This window comes from Pseudorasbora parva, chromosome 20 (assembly GCF_024679245.1).
Source record: "Pseudorasbora parva isolate DD20220531a chromosome 20, ASM2467924v1, whole genome shotgun sequence".
NCBI lineage: Eukaryota > Metazoa > Chordata > Actinopteri > Cypriniformes > Gobionidae > Pseudorasbora > Pseudorasbora parva.
In genome coordinates, this window is record NC_090191.1 from 31,911,252 (window position 1) to 31,927,868 (window position 16,617).

General features: G+C 35.2%; 2 protein-coding genes and 1 long non-coding RNA gene across 3 annotated transcripts; all 3 read left to right on the plus strand.

Moving 5' to 3' along the window:
- The first annotated feature begins 1,303 nt into the window (after positions 1-1,303).
- il22 (interleukin 22) lies at positions 1,304-3,265 on the plus strand. The gene is made up of 5 exons (XM_067428479.1): positions 1,304-1,532; positions 1,659-1,724; positions 2,791-2,940; positions 3,019-3,084; positions 3,165-3,265. The coding sequence occupies exons 1-5, from the start codon at positions 1,398-1,400 to the stop codon at positions 3,249-3,251; spliced, it is 504 nt and encodes a 167-aa protein (XP_067284580.1). The 5' UTR covers positions 1,304-1,397; the 3' UTR covers positions 3,252-3,265.
- A 1,035-nt stretch (positions 3,266-4,300) lies between these two features.
- LOC137049560 (uncharacterized) lies at positions 4,301-15,405 on the plus strand. Its single transcript, XR_010899640.1, has 4 exons — positions 4,301-4,440; positions 5,326-5,444; positions 14,955-14,991; positions 15,292-15,405. It is a non-coding gene; the product is annotated as an uncharacterized lncRNA (long non-coding RNA).
- Positions 10,867-13,120, plus strand: il26 (interleukin 26). Its single transcript, XM_067428113.1, has 5 exons — positions 10,867-11,027; positions 11,118-11,171; positions 11,646-11,789; positions 11,937-12,011; positions 12,791-13,120. Exons 1-5 carry the CDS (start codon positions 10,878-10,880, stop codon positions 12,890-12,892), a joined length of 525 nt encoding a protein of 174 aa, XP_067284214.1. The 5' UTR covers positions 10,867-10,877; the 3' UTR covers positions 12,893-13,120.
- Positions 15,406-16,617: the final 1,212 nt, after the last annotated feature.

Genomic DNA, 16,617 nt, shown 5'->3' on the forward strand with positions numbered 1-16,617 from the left:
TCCTATAACCATGTTGCTGCTTTTTCTTGCTGTGCTACCATAAAAGCAAAACATATTATTTTCATCTGTCCATATTACAGACTTGCCTTTGTTAATATTAGGACAGAATTACAAAAATAATAATTACTCTTAAGGTTTACACTTGATATGGACATAGCATATTATATACACTAATTAAGCATAACATTATGACTAATATTGTGTTGGTCTCCCTTTCGCTGCCAAAACAGCCCTGAACACATGGATTCTACAAGACCCCTGAAGGTGTGCTGTGATATCTGGCACCAAGATGTTAGCAGCAGATCATTTAAGTCCTGTAAGTTGTGAGGTGTAGTCCCCATGGATAGGACTTGTTTGTTCAGCACATCCCATCATACTAGCTCAGAGGGGTGGTGCCATGTATTCCCCATTACTCCGTGGTCCAGTTCTGATGCTCACGTCTTACTGTTGGTGCTTTTGGCTGTGGTCAGCATGGGCACACTGACTGGTTTGCAGCTATGCAGTCCCATACGCAACAAACTGCGATGCACTGTGTATTCTGACACTTTTCTCTCAGAACCAGCTTAACTTCTTGAGCAATTTGAGCTACATCTGTTTGATCAGACCACACGGGCCAGCCTATATATAACTATCATAGAATGAAGAACCATTTGTAAGGAATTTCGCGGATAAGATTATTGACGTCAGTAAATGACACAACTTTCATACCCATTCATAAATATACAGACCATTTGTCATGCAGTTTGACGTAATGAATTCAATCAAATGCGCTTGTTCTTTATTGCAGGGATCCTTATTGTTCCGGTCACAGGTGTTTGACAGCTTCCCCAAACATCCTAACATAATCGTTTTAGAATTATTTGGTTTATGATGTACTTTCCCTGTCGCACTGCATCTTACACACTTGACGATGTTGATCAGGAATAAAAGGTACTTGAAAAGTTTCCTAGCAATATTAAGTTGAAGGAACTGTGTGTGCATAATAAAGACTTTATTTATGTCGCGCACTAATTAATAGCCTACGAATCGCCAGTGATGGGAAATTCACAGGAAATATTCACTTCAGACTGCTTCCCCATACTATTTCCTTATTGCAGCCCTAAATGTTGGAAGATGTATTTCTGTCAGATGAATTTCCGATGCAATCATTGCAGTCAGCAAATGTAGGCACGGTTTCTCACAGATCCGTTTGACCTAATAAACTCAGGTGCAGAGGTTGGGGGATTACGCCAAAGGTAAAGAGATGATACCACAGTGACGTAGTGGTAATAATAACTGGGACAATGCTGGAGAATATAAAAGCTCTAGTGTCACAACATGCACTCCAAATCTCGTCTTCAGGGAACATCAGTCAGCATAAGAGGACATATCACTGAATCCACCCGTCTGCCTGCAATATGAAGCTCCTAACTCTGCTCGTTGTCATATGCTGGTGCTTTCTGCGCGGCCAGGCGATGCACCTCACGCGCCCGCGCCCCAAGCCGTTAGACAGCCCCGTCACCTGGAACGACCTCTATATGATGACGGAACATGTACGTTTTAATATATGCATTTAAGATCTACTTATTTCATTTTTATATAGATATGTAATTATAGATATTTTATTTATTTATTTATTTGAAAATGCAATGTATAACTATGTATATTAACACTTGCAGGCACAACATGAAGACAAAGACCACGAAACTCGACTGCTTCCCGTGTTCTCCGAGGTTATGCTCAACGTATGTGCAGTATAGTATTTATTTATGTGTGTGTGTGTGTGTGTGTGTGTGTGTGTGTGTGTGTGTGTGTGTGTGTGTGTGTGTGTGTGTGTGTGTGTGTGTAGGCTATATATAGTACGTTATTTATATAGTAGGCCTAATAGCTAATAATACATTTGGTAATAATTATTTTTACTAGTAAGCAATCCACAGTGTTACTGCCACTTTTTCTAATAGTGATTAGCATCTGTTAATTTATTTTCCAGTCACTATTGGAATATGTAGTATCAGTAACAGGTTATGCTTTCACTTTTAAAGTATTACACAGGTGTTACAGTAATTATAAATGGAAGTACTGAGTAGGATTAGGGTTTGGTTTAGGGTTAGTTGCATGTAATTATGCATAATGTATAGTTATTATTATAGTAACTACATGTAACATAAGTAACAATAACGCTGCAAAATAAAGTGTTACCCACTTTATTTTGATAGTTCACTTTAGGCATTCTACTAAGAAGAGTATTAGTTGACTGCGTAATATTTGCTGACAGACATTCTACGGACTACAAGTAACTTTGCAAGTACAGGTCGACTTATTCTACTGACCCTATCCTTAACCTAACAGTCTACTATTCTTCTAATGAGAGTCAATTGACATGTAGTTGCAAGGAAATAGTTTGTAGTAAGTCTAAATTGGTAGTATCTAATCTACCCAATTAGTCATTTTTACTTGTTCATTACATACGAATACTTGCTCAAAGTTACTGTTCACTAACAATTGTTGAGACTAAAATGTATTAATCGGAAGTAAATAGATGAAATTAATGAAACAAAATGTTGCAAATAGTGACCAATAACGATAGAATAGATTTTTGTAGCAATGGAATAAATACTAGTGTCTAGAATAAAGGCCCGGACTCCCTGGAAGAAATTTCTTTTAATCTTAGTGGGACCTTCCTGGATAAATAAAGGATAAATAAAATAAAAATAATCAAATAAATATTCATTTTCTAAATGGATTTCAGTTAGATTTCTTACTAAACTGCTATGGCATTTATCTAATATATTATGATAATCTCTGTTCCAGGAAGAAGACACTTGTTGCATCAACACCATGATTCTGGATTACTATCTAAAGCACGTCTTGCATGCCGATGAGCACATCGAGAAATACCCACAAATTCGTTTTGTGAGGTCTGATCTGCACAGGGTCGCACAAGTTTTGAAACCACACTGTGTAAGTGCTTGAAAATTGTTTAATCATTTAAAGCAGCTTGCCTACCTTGCTCTGTACTTAAACATTTTGTTTTTACAGAGCTACAGTGCAGAACATCCGCAAGTCACGGAATACAAGGAGAGATATAGTGCCTTTGAACCCACGGTAAGTTTTTGTTCAGTGTTAAATCAGTGATAAATGTGCTCTTCTGCATGCCTTTAATATCTATTGTGTTTATTCTTCAGAGTCGGACATTAGCTCGCAACAAAGCAGTCGGAGAGACGATTATTCTCTTCCACTACCTTTATGTATCCTGCTCTGCAAGAATGTAACCCCCTGAAACCCTCCGCAGCAGTATTACCATTTATTTTCAATATTCAAAGGATTATTTATTATGGACTTATTTATTTTATATATTTATTGTATGGTATATGAAGTTTTGCAAATGGCGGTATATGAAGTTTTGCAAATGGCATGGGAACTGTTCTTTCATGTTGTGTTGTATGGTCACAGTTGTGGCTGCTGTTGTGACTGACTTGGGCTAAACATCCTAAGACAGACCACTATCAAGTAAATGCATTGTAAAAGCATTTTTAACACGTTTTCAAAAAGAAAGAAAGAAAATGTATTATTAAATTAATTAATTATATATATTTTTGCTATATATTAATTTATTTTTCTGCATACAGTATATGTTTTTAAAAAAATAAAATATTTTTTCTCTCTTAAACTTGTCTCTGCTTATTCCACTGTTAAAGTGAACAACTCAATCAAGAGTATAATAGAAAGGTGCAACACATACAAGTGTTCTAGGGTTCGGTGAAAACCAAACTGGAATGTGTTGTCTTTGGTGATTTCAGGTGAATTAGGCCGTTTGTACTGTGCTCAATGGGTTTACACTTTTAAAGCATAACAATGGTCTTTCATTTTAGAGACATTGCTTCTTTAAATTATGAAATATGACACTAGTGGGTGTGGTCAACCTCAAATGAGGTCTCCCCAGACTGTAAAAAAGGGTCTCCCTCAAGGTGAAAGGTAGAAAACTCTTTGTCATCTGATTTTTTTTTCTTCAATTTTTTTTCAAGGTTCAATACATAAACAAAAAACAAAATAAAAAACATTAGTTTCTCGATTTTAATCGATTCTAACTTTAACAAAACAACATCGATTCCCAATAATCGATTAGTAATCCTTTTGAATTTAATAAACATGTTAGCACGTTTTTATTTATTTATTTTTATTTTTTATTTTATTTTATTATTATTATTGTTTCTTTTAAATAAAATTCAAAAACATAAATACATATCGCGCCACAACGCCATCTGCCGCAACTCAGCTTAAGAGAACCGGAAGCGCGGAAGGCACATAAACGGATCGTCTCTTCCGCCTTCCCAGTAACAGCGTCAGCGCCAAATAAACAAAATGAACATCGGAAAGTATGTTAAAAGATAGAGGACAACTTACCGAAATCCGTATCATGTCACAAAAAAGCTAGAATCAGGATTTCAACTGCAGAAAGACGTAAGTAAAACGGCTTGTCATGTAATGTCACATTTACCTCAGAAAAGCCATATCCATAAACTCGTTAACGTTAGTCTGCTGGAAAAATTAACTCTAGAGAGGAGCATTTTCTAATTATATGCACCATACATAGGCTATTCATTGTCTTTTTAAAAAATATTTTTCAATATTTAATGCATGTAGCCTATATAATACATCTGGCAAGTTTTTATGACAGCCACCATTTAAATATGTAACAGTTATATTTAAAAATCGAATTGAAGTAGAAATATGTTTATGTAATTGTAAATGTAATATTATAACTTTATTATTATTTAAAACATTTAGTGTAATTTTGTTTACAAATCAGTTAATTTCTACCTTCAATATTAGGCTAATTCATCAATTGACTCTCATAGTTTACAACATTAATTCAGAAATTAGTTTTCCTTGAGAAAATTTGCCATGTATTGTACCTGATATCCAAAATAGTCAATATTGAATTTAATCAAATCAAATCAAAAATTTAATGGATTTAGAAGCTTTTGAATCGAAATCAAATCGAATTGTGAAATGTGTGTCAATACAGCTCTATTAAATACTACTGGCCCACTTTACTGAATGTGTTAGATAAAGTGAGTGTGCATCAACCTTCAGTAATTATACTCAAATTCGTTAAATACATTGACATTCATATCTATGATCGCGTCAGGTTTTTGATCTTACTCTACGGAATTAACGGTATTGGCAAAACTATGAGATTCATCTGATATGAGGTAAAATAAATAGCACACATACTGTTCGTTTTTTTGTCTTATCGTTTCGTGTCTTAAGACATCAATGTTTTGCCATGAGCCACAGGGTTTAATATGAATTCGTATGTCTGTGTGTTTTTTACTCTCATAGTGGCTCTCATAGAAAAACACCCCATTCACATGCATTATACGAGCAACGGTTGGAGTTCAAAATCTTCATTTGTGTTCTACTGAAGAAACAAACACACCTACATCTTGGATGTCCTGGGGGTAAGCAGATAAACATCAAATCTTCATTTTAGGTGACCTTAAAATAACCTTAAAACGTGTATTTTTAACACTCTAGTGTGAAAGCAGGTTCCATTGTCTTGATGATTAATACTGCTTATCAGATTGTGCTACAAACCACTACATTTGCATTGTTTAAAGGTTAGGTTTATGGTTTTGATGTGAATAATGCCTCAAACCACTGCAAACCACATGAATGTTTTGGTGGTAGCACAATCTGATCCGATCGTTATCTGATCTGTTCTGTAACACGAATGATCAGAACACTGTAAAAGTTACATTTCAGGAAATCCAATCAAATTACCTCACCTTTTACAATTAAAACTGACTGCTTCCACACAAGTAGCTAGTGCAGAGTAAATTGCTCTGCTGTTCTCGACAATGTGCCTTTTTATACTACGGGACTGTTGAATGCTTGGATCTAGAGATGGAAATTAACTTTTTTTGTCCACCGGCCACTGTGGCTGGTGGATTTCAAAATCTACCAGCGACTCAATGTTTTTACCAGCCACTTTCTTGTTTTTAACCAACTATGTGTAACTGCATGTTTACTTAAACTTAAGCAGTTTATTTAATCTCAAGTCTCAATGAAATACTGACATTTTCTCTTTCTCTCTTTATACACACACAAACCATGAACTGATATACATTTCACTAAATGAGTAGGGCTCTGTGCACTCTTTTTTTTTTACCTGGATGTTGTATGATCTTTTATGGCTTCCAGTTTTAGGTTTTTAGTCCCAACAAATGAAACTATTAATTTTGACGACACACCGAGCAGAACATTGCAAGTAGGGATGCACCAAAATAAATGTTTTTGTCCGAAACCGAAAAAGAGGAAACCAAGGCCGAAAACCGAAACACTAAAAGAAATTATGCCAATTATTAGTACCATTGCATTTATTAAAGTTTCAAATAATAAATAAATTAAAAATTATGCAAATATTTATTTAGCACATTGCAACAATGCACAGCATAAAATAAAATTCAAACTAAAATGTTAAAACTTGACTTTACTCATGTGTACATTAAATAATAATGTACAGGCCTACTGGCCTGCAGAAAGGTACAGAAATTGAATAAAGTAATCAAATGTAAAATAACTGCATATTTAACTGTTTAAATTAAAGATTAATCCTTATTAGCTATTCAATCAAGAGCAGTGAGTGATGTCCTTATCTATAGTTTGACATTAAAACAGACAGCAGTAAAGGCTACTGCCCCTTTAAGACCTAACGCAGGTATATGTGTCGTTTTTTTCGACTGTATAAAGTTCACTTAAGGCATACAGACTATGTCTGCTAGGATACTTATCAAGGTGGACATGTTGACATACTTTTTGTGTGAGTTTGTCCATTTAAGCACAAGAAAGAGAACTCAATATTTGCGCGCTGTGAGACGTGTACGCGCTTTTCAGATGATTGTACAGAGATAAATCTCCTCTCAGCGCGCCCACGCGTGTTCTTATTTGTGGCTTCTGGCTCTACACCGGGTGATGACGGCGAAAACGACTGGTCATATTCGAACATACGGCTGCACTCGCATGCATTGAACAGAGTTTACAAAGAGGTGAAACAGTATGCTATTTTTATTTACCCGCTAAGCAAGTTTACCCACCACAACTCAAAATCACCCGCATTTGGCTGGTGGCGGGTGCTAATTTCCATCCCTGCTTGGATCTGATTGATTTATGAACATAAGGTGGGCAATTATTTTCAGGGAAATGCACAGCTACAGTACAGTTTCAGGCAGGCCTTGAAATGTCCATATCACTTTGTCAAATGATTTCAAAGTTATTTCAAAGGTTCTTACAGCTTACAACAGCAAAATAACTAAAACCCACAACGACACTCAAACACATATAGTAAACAATAGGATAAAAACAACAAATTATTTATGTTTTTTTTGCCACAAAATTAAATTTTATTATGTACGGAAAGCACATACGCTCTTTCTCCCACTGTCTCTGCTCTCCCACTCAAACACACATACAGTAGGCCTACGGACACACGCTGCCAGAACAACTTTTTGTTGTTCGTCGATTTTATCAGTAAAATAGTTTAACAACTTAAAAGCTACATGAAATTTCTCACTAGCAAGGTAATAAAGGCACTGTTCTTACAGTTTCGTATTAGTAGATGCTATTGCCGAACACTTTTGCAAGATGCACAGTCTGAGGTAATTCACATACGCACTCACATCTCTCTCTCTCTCTCTCTCTCTCTCTCTCTCTCTCTCTCTCTCTCTCTCTCTCTCTCTCTCTCTCTCTCTCTCTCTCTCTCTCTCTCTCTCTCTCTCTCTCTCCTAACTAACTAACTAACTAACTAACTAACTAACTAACTAACTGCATTAATAACTGCAAGTCTGCTATCAGTGGCTCATCCCTCTGTTACTACCTCTAAAATGACTTTTTGGAAATAAATAAAATAATGGACATCCGAGGTGTAACGGCCACACACTCAGGTGTGCATTAATTTTCATGTAAAAGGGGTGTTTTAGCACTTACTACAGTATTTAAGGGGTGATGAATTGAGAAATCAACTTTCCCATGAGCTTTTGATATATAAAAGGTCATGTTAATATAAGAATATCTTGTAAGTTTTAGAGCTGAAAATGTCTTTGTTAGTCAAAGAAAAGCTTTTATAGATACCAGGCCCAGAAAATTATCGTGTGCGCATCTTGATGTCATCATGTGAAAAAAAAAAATGCCTCTACAGAATAATAAGCACGTGTAATTCAGTAGCCCCGCCCACCGACTTATCGGATCATGCTAGCCGGCAGCAATAAACATCCTGAAGAAGATAGCGAGATATTGTGGAAGAACACAGTCACTGCATAAGCTTTCTTCGGATCCTAATATTAGAATTGTGTGATACTTATTATTTTTAATGAAGTTCTAGCTCACGTGGGGAAGACATGTACACGTGTTCGCTTCATTTCACAGTGGAATCTTTGGTAAACAAGTCTCAGGTGGATTTGCATACACAATGCTGTGCCTTCTATATTGGATCCGACAGGAATGGTTCAACAAACTTATATGAGTAACACGTCTTTTTTTATATTTAATAGTAGTCCTGGGGCTGTGTGTTTTCCAGACGGGATACTAAAACGTATGACGTTATTACTGGTTGTAAGCAAGTATACCGCACATGTCCTGAAAAGTGAAGCCAAAGCGCCTGAATCGGTGGTTCAGTCACTTCCATGTTGGATTCGAGTGAGAGACCGGAAGGTTGACGCTTGGTCAAACTACAGTTTCAGAGTAGCTTCCCCAACACTGTTTTCAGACGCAGCCTCGCTTTTGCCTCCTTTCTTTGCACTGCTTCTCTCGTTTCAAGCGAATCACAGTTTCATTGTTTTTCACAGCATGCGATTGGCTGTGTTGACAGAGAAAGTTGATGATCAGCGTCATATTATCAACAAAGCCTGAAAGGAAAGGTCAACTCAAAACTAATCCAGTAACCCTGAGTTTGTTCAACTACCATCATGGTACGGACTCCAAAAAATGATGCATAAATAAGGTTTTGAGAACATTTTACAGGCCAAATAACTTTGAACAATGTGCTATTTATGTTACTGCACTGAAAACATGTATAAAAAAAATAAGTAACCTGGTCGCCTTAACTTTGAGTTCATTGAAATTAAACATTTCAGTTAATACAATGACCTTTTTTGAGAATTGACAACCTTTATTTAAATATTATTGAATGATTTTGTAAGCATATTGGGTAACTGTGTTTTATTTGTGATGACAGTGAAACATGCCAAAATGGGCTGTTTTCATGATTTATCACATTTTTATGTGGTTCAGATACAATAATATTTTGAGTTTCTATTTATTAAACTAATTCCCTTCATTGTATCAACTCACTTTTTAAATTTCAATAAACTCAAAATTTTAAGGCAGCCATGTTACTTACTTTTTTAAGTTAAACTGACAAAAAAAGTTTACATTGTGAAATATTTCAAATGAACTTTGCCAGAAAGTAAAAAAAATGTTTAACAGTAATTTGTCTGAACAATTCTCTGATGCCCTCTTTGCACATGCACAATGTGTATCATAACTGCGTCACGTCTTGCAAAACAATGATTCATGTTCGCATGCAAATGTACTACCCTTTGTTCTAAAGGTATGAGGAATGTCATTGTGAAATTCCCAGGAAGTGCCTATGGACACTTCAAAACTTTCAAAAGTTGTCCCAATTTTAATTTTGCAAACTTCAATTATTCGAAAAATGTTGGAATCCACAGGATAATGAAAGGTTTGGGAATTTACAGGCTTATGTTTCCTTGTGTCTATTGTTTGACTGACAAAAGTGAAAGTTTCCAAAAATAGCACAAGTTCAAGCTGGGGTATTTTTAGCTTTCACCTCTGTTATCAGATTTTGTGGTTGAAGTTGAGTTGTATTGTCACAAGTGATATTGGGAAGCTTTGTTCCCTTATTCATTCATGCTGAATCATGGTTCAATTCAACTGAGCTGAGCAATTAGAGTCGGGCTAGTAGTATTCCATCAATAAGTGCACATTTTTTAACATTTAACTACCTCTTTCCCCCTCTGACTCAAATGTTCATTGTAACTGTTTGTCTATGGATGGTTTGATAGTTTTTTTTTGTACTGCGGTAGCTCTTGAGAATGCTTTCTGGGTCAGGTAAAGTTCTTTGCTGAGCCTCGTAGGTGCTGACCTGGTTTGAGAAGATGGTTAAACCCTTTGGAAGAGGGGGGAAGATTTACTTTGTCATGGTAAAATGTGTTTCGGTAAATGTCGACAATCATGTAAGTTGTTACTAACTTCTACCTCAGTAATTTGCTGAGGGACCTGAGAAAAGACATTTTTATACTTGACCTTTTATTTGGGATGACATCATTTTAAGAGTTGTAGAATTTTATATATATATATATATATATATATTTTACTTTACAGAACATAAAAATGATAGAATAATAGAAATATATATATTGTTAGTTTCTTAGTCCATATATATATTCTGCAACACTAACATCATTTTATGTTCTGTACTATTTAAAAATTCTCACAGTATGTTTCCAATAGCTAAACAGTTTCAAGATACAGTTAACACTATTCACATCACAGGAAACACTGCAGGTTTGAATGCATCGCAACACGCTTAACGCTCTCACAACCTAGATTTCATCGTCCAGTAATCAATATTCGTCACTAGAATGCAAAACCACATAAGCCAACAGGTGACTATACCCAGAAGGAAAAATAAGGGCTAAGCAACATGCAATCCACAGCGTTTGAGGTTAAAAAAAAAGCAACTTGTGATGAGTGTGGGAATTTTTTGACAAAGGAAGGAGCTATAAAAGCTATGAATGTCACTGGTTGTTTAAAGCACATTGAGCTAGTGTACAGACTGTATGATACAATTCAGCCCTCTCTGAAACCGAACAAAGATGAGGATCGTACTCTTGCTCGCCCTCTGTGCTCTCCTGTGCTGCTCTCTAGGCCACAAGCAGAAAGATTGCTTGTCCCGAGAGAGTATCCTGCAGCCTTTGATCAAAGAAATGATCCATACTTCAGTATTCATCCAGAAATCTCTAGATGTAAGTATCCTAATTCATTCATGGAATCCAGTAATAATATGTGCATTTATGAGGGTGACATGCATCACAAAAGTTATTTTGTTGTTGCAGAGGGACAATACACCCTTCCATCGTATTTTAGGAAATATTAACAAGTGCTACAAGGTAAGATAACAACTAACTAAGATTTATATATATATATATATATATATATATATATATATATATATATATATATATATATATATATATATATATATATATATATATATATATATATATATATATATATATATATATATAAAATGTGTGTATGTTTGTTTGCGTGTGTATAAATGATATAATTTATTGTATTATGTATATGTATTTATTATTTATTTTCTGTAAAATTCTGTAACAATTTGCCTTTTTGTGGGGCATGTTGTCAGAAGTTATGGAGTAAGTCACGATATGAACCTGCTGTTAAAAGTATATTTTTTATAAATCTTTAATTTATCATGGATTACAAATGAAACAACCTCAGTTTTAACTTTTAGCTTCTGTGACCACTAGCCCTGGTCTTTCCTATTTATTTGTCATGCATACTAGCAATATCTATTGGGCAAAATAAAATAAACTGATCTGCACACCTCCTGACAGAAACTGAACGTAGCTGACTTTAAACGCATCCTGGAACTCTACGATGAACATGTGTTCAAAAAGTTGTGGAAGAACAGCGATCGTCAATCGATAGTAATGTTCTTGGACTCTTTCAAAAGGCTGAAGAACACAATGGAACGCTGTGTAAGTAAAACATCAGTGACATCTACTATCCACTTGTTATAGGAAATATACTTAATTGGTAATTAGTAAGGGTGATGATTTACTAGCAGATGATTTATGTTGCATTTTCATATACATTTTTTACTGATTTATTTTTTCTTGACACAGGAGAGTGAAGGCAAAAAAACTCTGTCACTATGCGCAAGAGAAGATCTTAAAAAATTTGAGGACACTTTGATGATGGTAAGAGACATTCATTTATTATCTGTTTGCACCCTTTACTTTATTATAACTTGTGCTTAGTTTATTTAGTGTGCTCAAGTTTTTCAGTGTGCCAGGACCAATAACTTTATTTGGGTGGCTGGATGATATAATTTCATTCAAGTGATTAAGATTAATAACGCATACACATATTTATTCAAAATTCACATTAAAATATTTGTAATATTGTGAGACAGAGAGGTTAATAACATGCTGTAATTTCGTATATATTAAAAATGCAGTTTGTGTGAAACTGTGAAATTTTGTTTCTTTATTTGAATCCAAAAATGTCAGGGTGAACAACTCTTCTGATATGATAATCAAGAAATAAGTTTAATCAAAATTAAATTCTGGAAAAGAAAGCTTTTTAAACAGTTTGGCATAATCTTTTAATATGATTTCTTCAACAAACAAAAAAGCATATACTACTCCTATAATATATTAAAAATATTGGTCTGCAAAATCAAGACATGTGACCAACATGCAGAACCCTGCAGAAAAAACAAAACAGGATATGATATCATAGAGAGGACCCCTACAGGCAATCGATTAATCACAATTAATTGCATCCAGAATTACATATCTATATATATATATATATATATATATATATATATATATATATATATATATATATATATATATAATATATATATATTTGTAATATAGATATATAGATGTGATATAGTATGGATGGATGGATGGATAGATGTCCATTGCATTGTGATTTATGAGTTCCCCTCTGTTTTTCTGTTTTACAGTCTGATCAAGGAGTTCAAATTAAAGCAGTGAGAGAGTTTCACAATGTTTTGGTCTGGATCAGTTTCTCCATGGGTAGAAGAACGCACGAGAAGATTCACTAGTTCTTCGCACAGGCACAAAGGAACTAAGGATGCAGTAGGAGTCAAATGCATTTGTACACACATTTCATTATCCACACACACACACACCCTGCACTGGAGGATCCAGGCTCAATCGAAAGTTATTTGACTCCTACACCAGTCATCAAGTCACATCCTGTGAATGTTTCACTGTTCACTTTTTCACTGAACAAGCAGAAATCTAGTTGAATCAAATACATCTCAGGGAAGCTATGGCATTTTTTTTTACATAGAAAAGAGGCCGAATGTTTACATGCACTGGTTGAAGATACAGATATTTTGCACCAACATTTTGGTAACTTGAATTGTTTGCTTATTAATAATGAAATGCATTATAGTTTAAGGGGTACATAATTATATAGTCTAGAATAATTGAAGGCATATTTATGTTTTTTTGTTAATTTTCAAAACCATAATTTATTTTTGTATGTTTTATTACTTTTGTTTATTATTTGTGAAGTATTATTTGAGTACAGGGGAAATTAGAGATCTTAAAAATATTGAATATTTATTTTATTAAGTATCATACAGTTGGTGTAGGCCTTGTCATTCTCTCAAATTCTCCTCCCAAAAGGGATAAAAAGTTGTGAGAATTTTTGTGTCATAAATTAACAAGGTTAGTCGTATTTTAATTCATGTAGGCGAATTCATTAATGTGCATTGTTGTCTTTGATGTAATATTTTTTGTGAACCTTCAAATTCAATAAAGTTTAAATCAGCCTGAGAGGTTCCCATTGTGCTTGTCTCTTTTCCATGAACAAAACAATGGCGCTCCGGCCTAGACTGTAAATGATATCGGACGGGTGGTGTTGGGTTGCCTCTAATAACTGCTCAATGTGCTAAATGTGACTAACTTTACATGGACAACACAGTATCAAAGCACTGTACATAAGAACAGCACACTTGGCACATAAGAAGACAGAACACTGTTCGACCTTTGACTTTAGTGTGCACTAATGGCTCCCTCTAGTGGCTCATTTTTAGGTGTTGCGCTCTCTGCTGAAGTAGAATATTTGCAAACTTTGTTAAAGGATTAGTTCTCTTTAAAAACGAAAGTTACCACATGATTTACTCACCCTCAAGCCATCCTAGGTGTATATGAGTATCTTCTCTCTGATGAACAGAGTTGTATTACTATATATCCAGGGTCCATTGAGTTTAAAGCTAGAAAACTGCATCCATCCCTCAAATACTCCACAAAGCTCCAGGGGTTAATAAAGGCCTTCTGAAGCGATTCGATCAGGTTTTGTAAGAAAAATATCCATATTAAAATGTTAAAGTAAAATGTCGAGCTTCCGCCAGACCATTTTCTGTATTCAAACATACATGTCCCTCGCCGTTCAAAACACTTAGGCCCAGTTTATACTTCTGTGTCGAGTGTACGCCTTAAGGCTGGAATACACTACACAATTTTTTCCCCGATTTCCCCCTGATTTACAGTCTGAACAAGTTAACGCTAGTTGACACAAGTCAGAGCCAGTCTGCAGATTTGAGCCGACAGATTAAATAAAAAATTGCGTAGTATATCATGGCCATTAGCTATGTCGTGGGCTGTATGTTGCACGCGTAACCTTTGACGTACCCTGACAGGCACCTCTCCAAAAACAGTGCCTCAATTCTACACAGAACCTGCCAGAACCCCCCCCTCAGGGATACACATTCTCCCTCTGCATGTGTATCTACACGTCAACGCGAACAAGGATGATGAAAATGAAAATTGATGTGTAGTCCACAGCGTAGAGGTTGCAGCAGAGGTCCGACACAGAAGTATAAATCAGCCTTAGCGCTACATCTGACATCATACAATTGCGCAGAAGTTTTTTCCTTTTAAGTTTTGATTTTTTTTTAATTTTTCTTACACAAACGCATCGATTCACTTCAGAAGGTCTTTATTAACCCCTGGAGCTGTGTGGAGTAAGTTTATTATGATGGATGGATGGATGGACTTTTTTGAGCTTCGGTCTCAATGGACCCCATCACTGCCATTATAAAGCTTGGAAGCGTCAGGATATTTATTAATATAACTCTGATTTGTGTTTTTCAGAAAGAAGAAAGACATGTACAACTAGGATTGCTTGAGGGTGAGTAAACCATGGGCTATTTTATTTTTAAAGTGAACTAATCCTTTAAGCACAGTAGGCTATGTGCATACAAAGCATTCAACAATAACATTTTAGTTTGGTAATGATCACATTTTTATAATATTAAAAAGTTTATAATATATTCCTACTCAAAATAGGCTAGGGTTAAAGTTATTTTGTCAGCAATTATGATTATAATATGTTTTTTAAACCTATAAAATATATGACTGACAATTGAAGTTTTGAAACAAGTTTAAATGATCCTAAGTCAAACTCTACCATCACTGCCACTGTACACAGATGCAGTTCCTGGAAGTCGTAGCACCATGAAACGCGACCACAAACGTCTTTCTTGCATTGCCACCAAACAAACCCAACCTATGCTCAGTTCTGGTGCAACGAAAGGGCGAGGACATGCATATGCATGCACACACACACACACACACACACACACACACACACACAAAAGCAATAATTAATGCATTCACTTAAAAATGTATGAACTTATCACATGGAAACACAAAAAGAGATGTCCAAGCTGTAACATTAAAGTTTAAAATTACATGATGATTGGTGAGTAAATGAAAATTAAATCATAATTTACTGCTGTAAACAGTTCTTTATTTAATGGACCACAAAAGAAGACTTTTCAAAAAAAGTAATGTCACTCAGTGGCCATCTTTTAAACGCCTCTCGGCTGTTTAAATGGGGAAACATCAAATTCTCCAAAACTGTTCGATTAAATTTCATTTTTGAAATCATCATTGAAATCGGACAACTGTCTCATGAACTTTGTTTTTTAACACTCGTTTCATAATTTAAAAAAATGCATTTTTTAGCCTGGACAAAGTTAATGTGCCTGTCTGTTTCTATAGCGACTGGAGCTTCTAAAGCAGCTGCAGGGGATGACTTTACTAATCAACGATTGGCCCTATCATTTAGAAGGCGGGGCTTATTTGCCATCTTAGGCATTGTACTTTCTCCCATTCATAAGTAATCGAAGTGTACCGTCTTCCTATATATAAAATCTAAAGATATAACTCACTGAAGAATGAATACTTTTCTGGGGATTTCTATGCGTTGCATTTCATGTTGCATAAGCTATTAGCCTTGGTTTCTTACAACTTGTGTGCTTTTTCTGGGTGCGACGAAGTGAACTGCAGCCGAATGCACACGATCGTGTAGCGGAGCACAGAAAACCGATGGCCAAGGTCAGGATTTTTTTGTCAAAAGGATAGTTCAGCCAAAAATTTAAATGTGATATTGATCTGCTTACCCCCAGCACATCCAAAATGTAGGTGTCTTTATTTCTTTAGTAGAACAAAAATGATGATTTTTTTAAATTCCAGTTGCAGTCTGCCAGTCATAATGCATGTGAATGGGTAACAACTCTGTGAGAGTAAAAAAAAAAAAAAAACATGCTTAGACAACATGCACAAAACCCCTGCTGCTCGTGATGACACATTGATGTCTTAAGACATGAACCGATCGGTTTCTGTGAGAAACACAACAGTATTTATATAATTTTTTTTAAATAACATTTTTTTATATAATTTTTTTACCTCATACCAGACGAATCTCATCTCCCATCCTCATAGATATATATTATGTAGATTCCTAATTCGA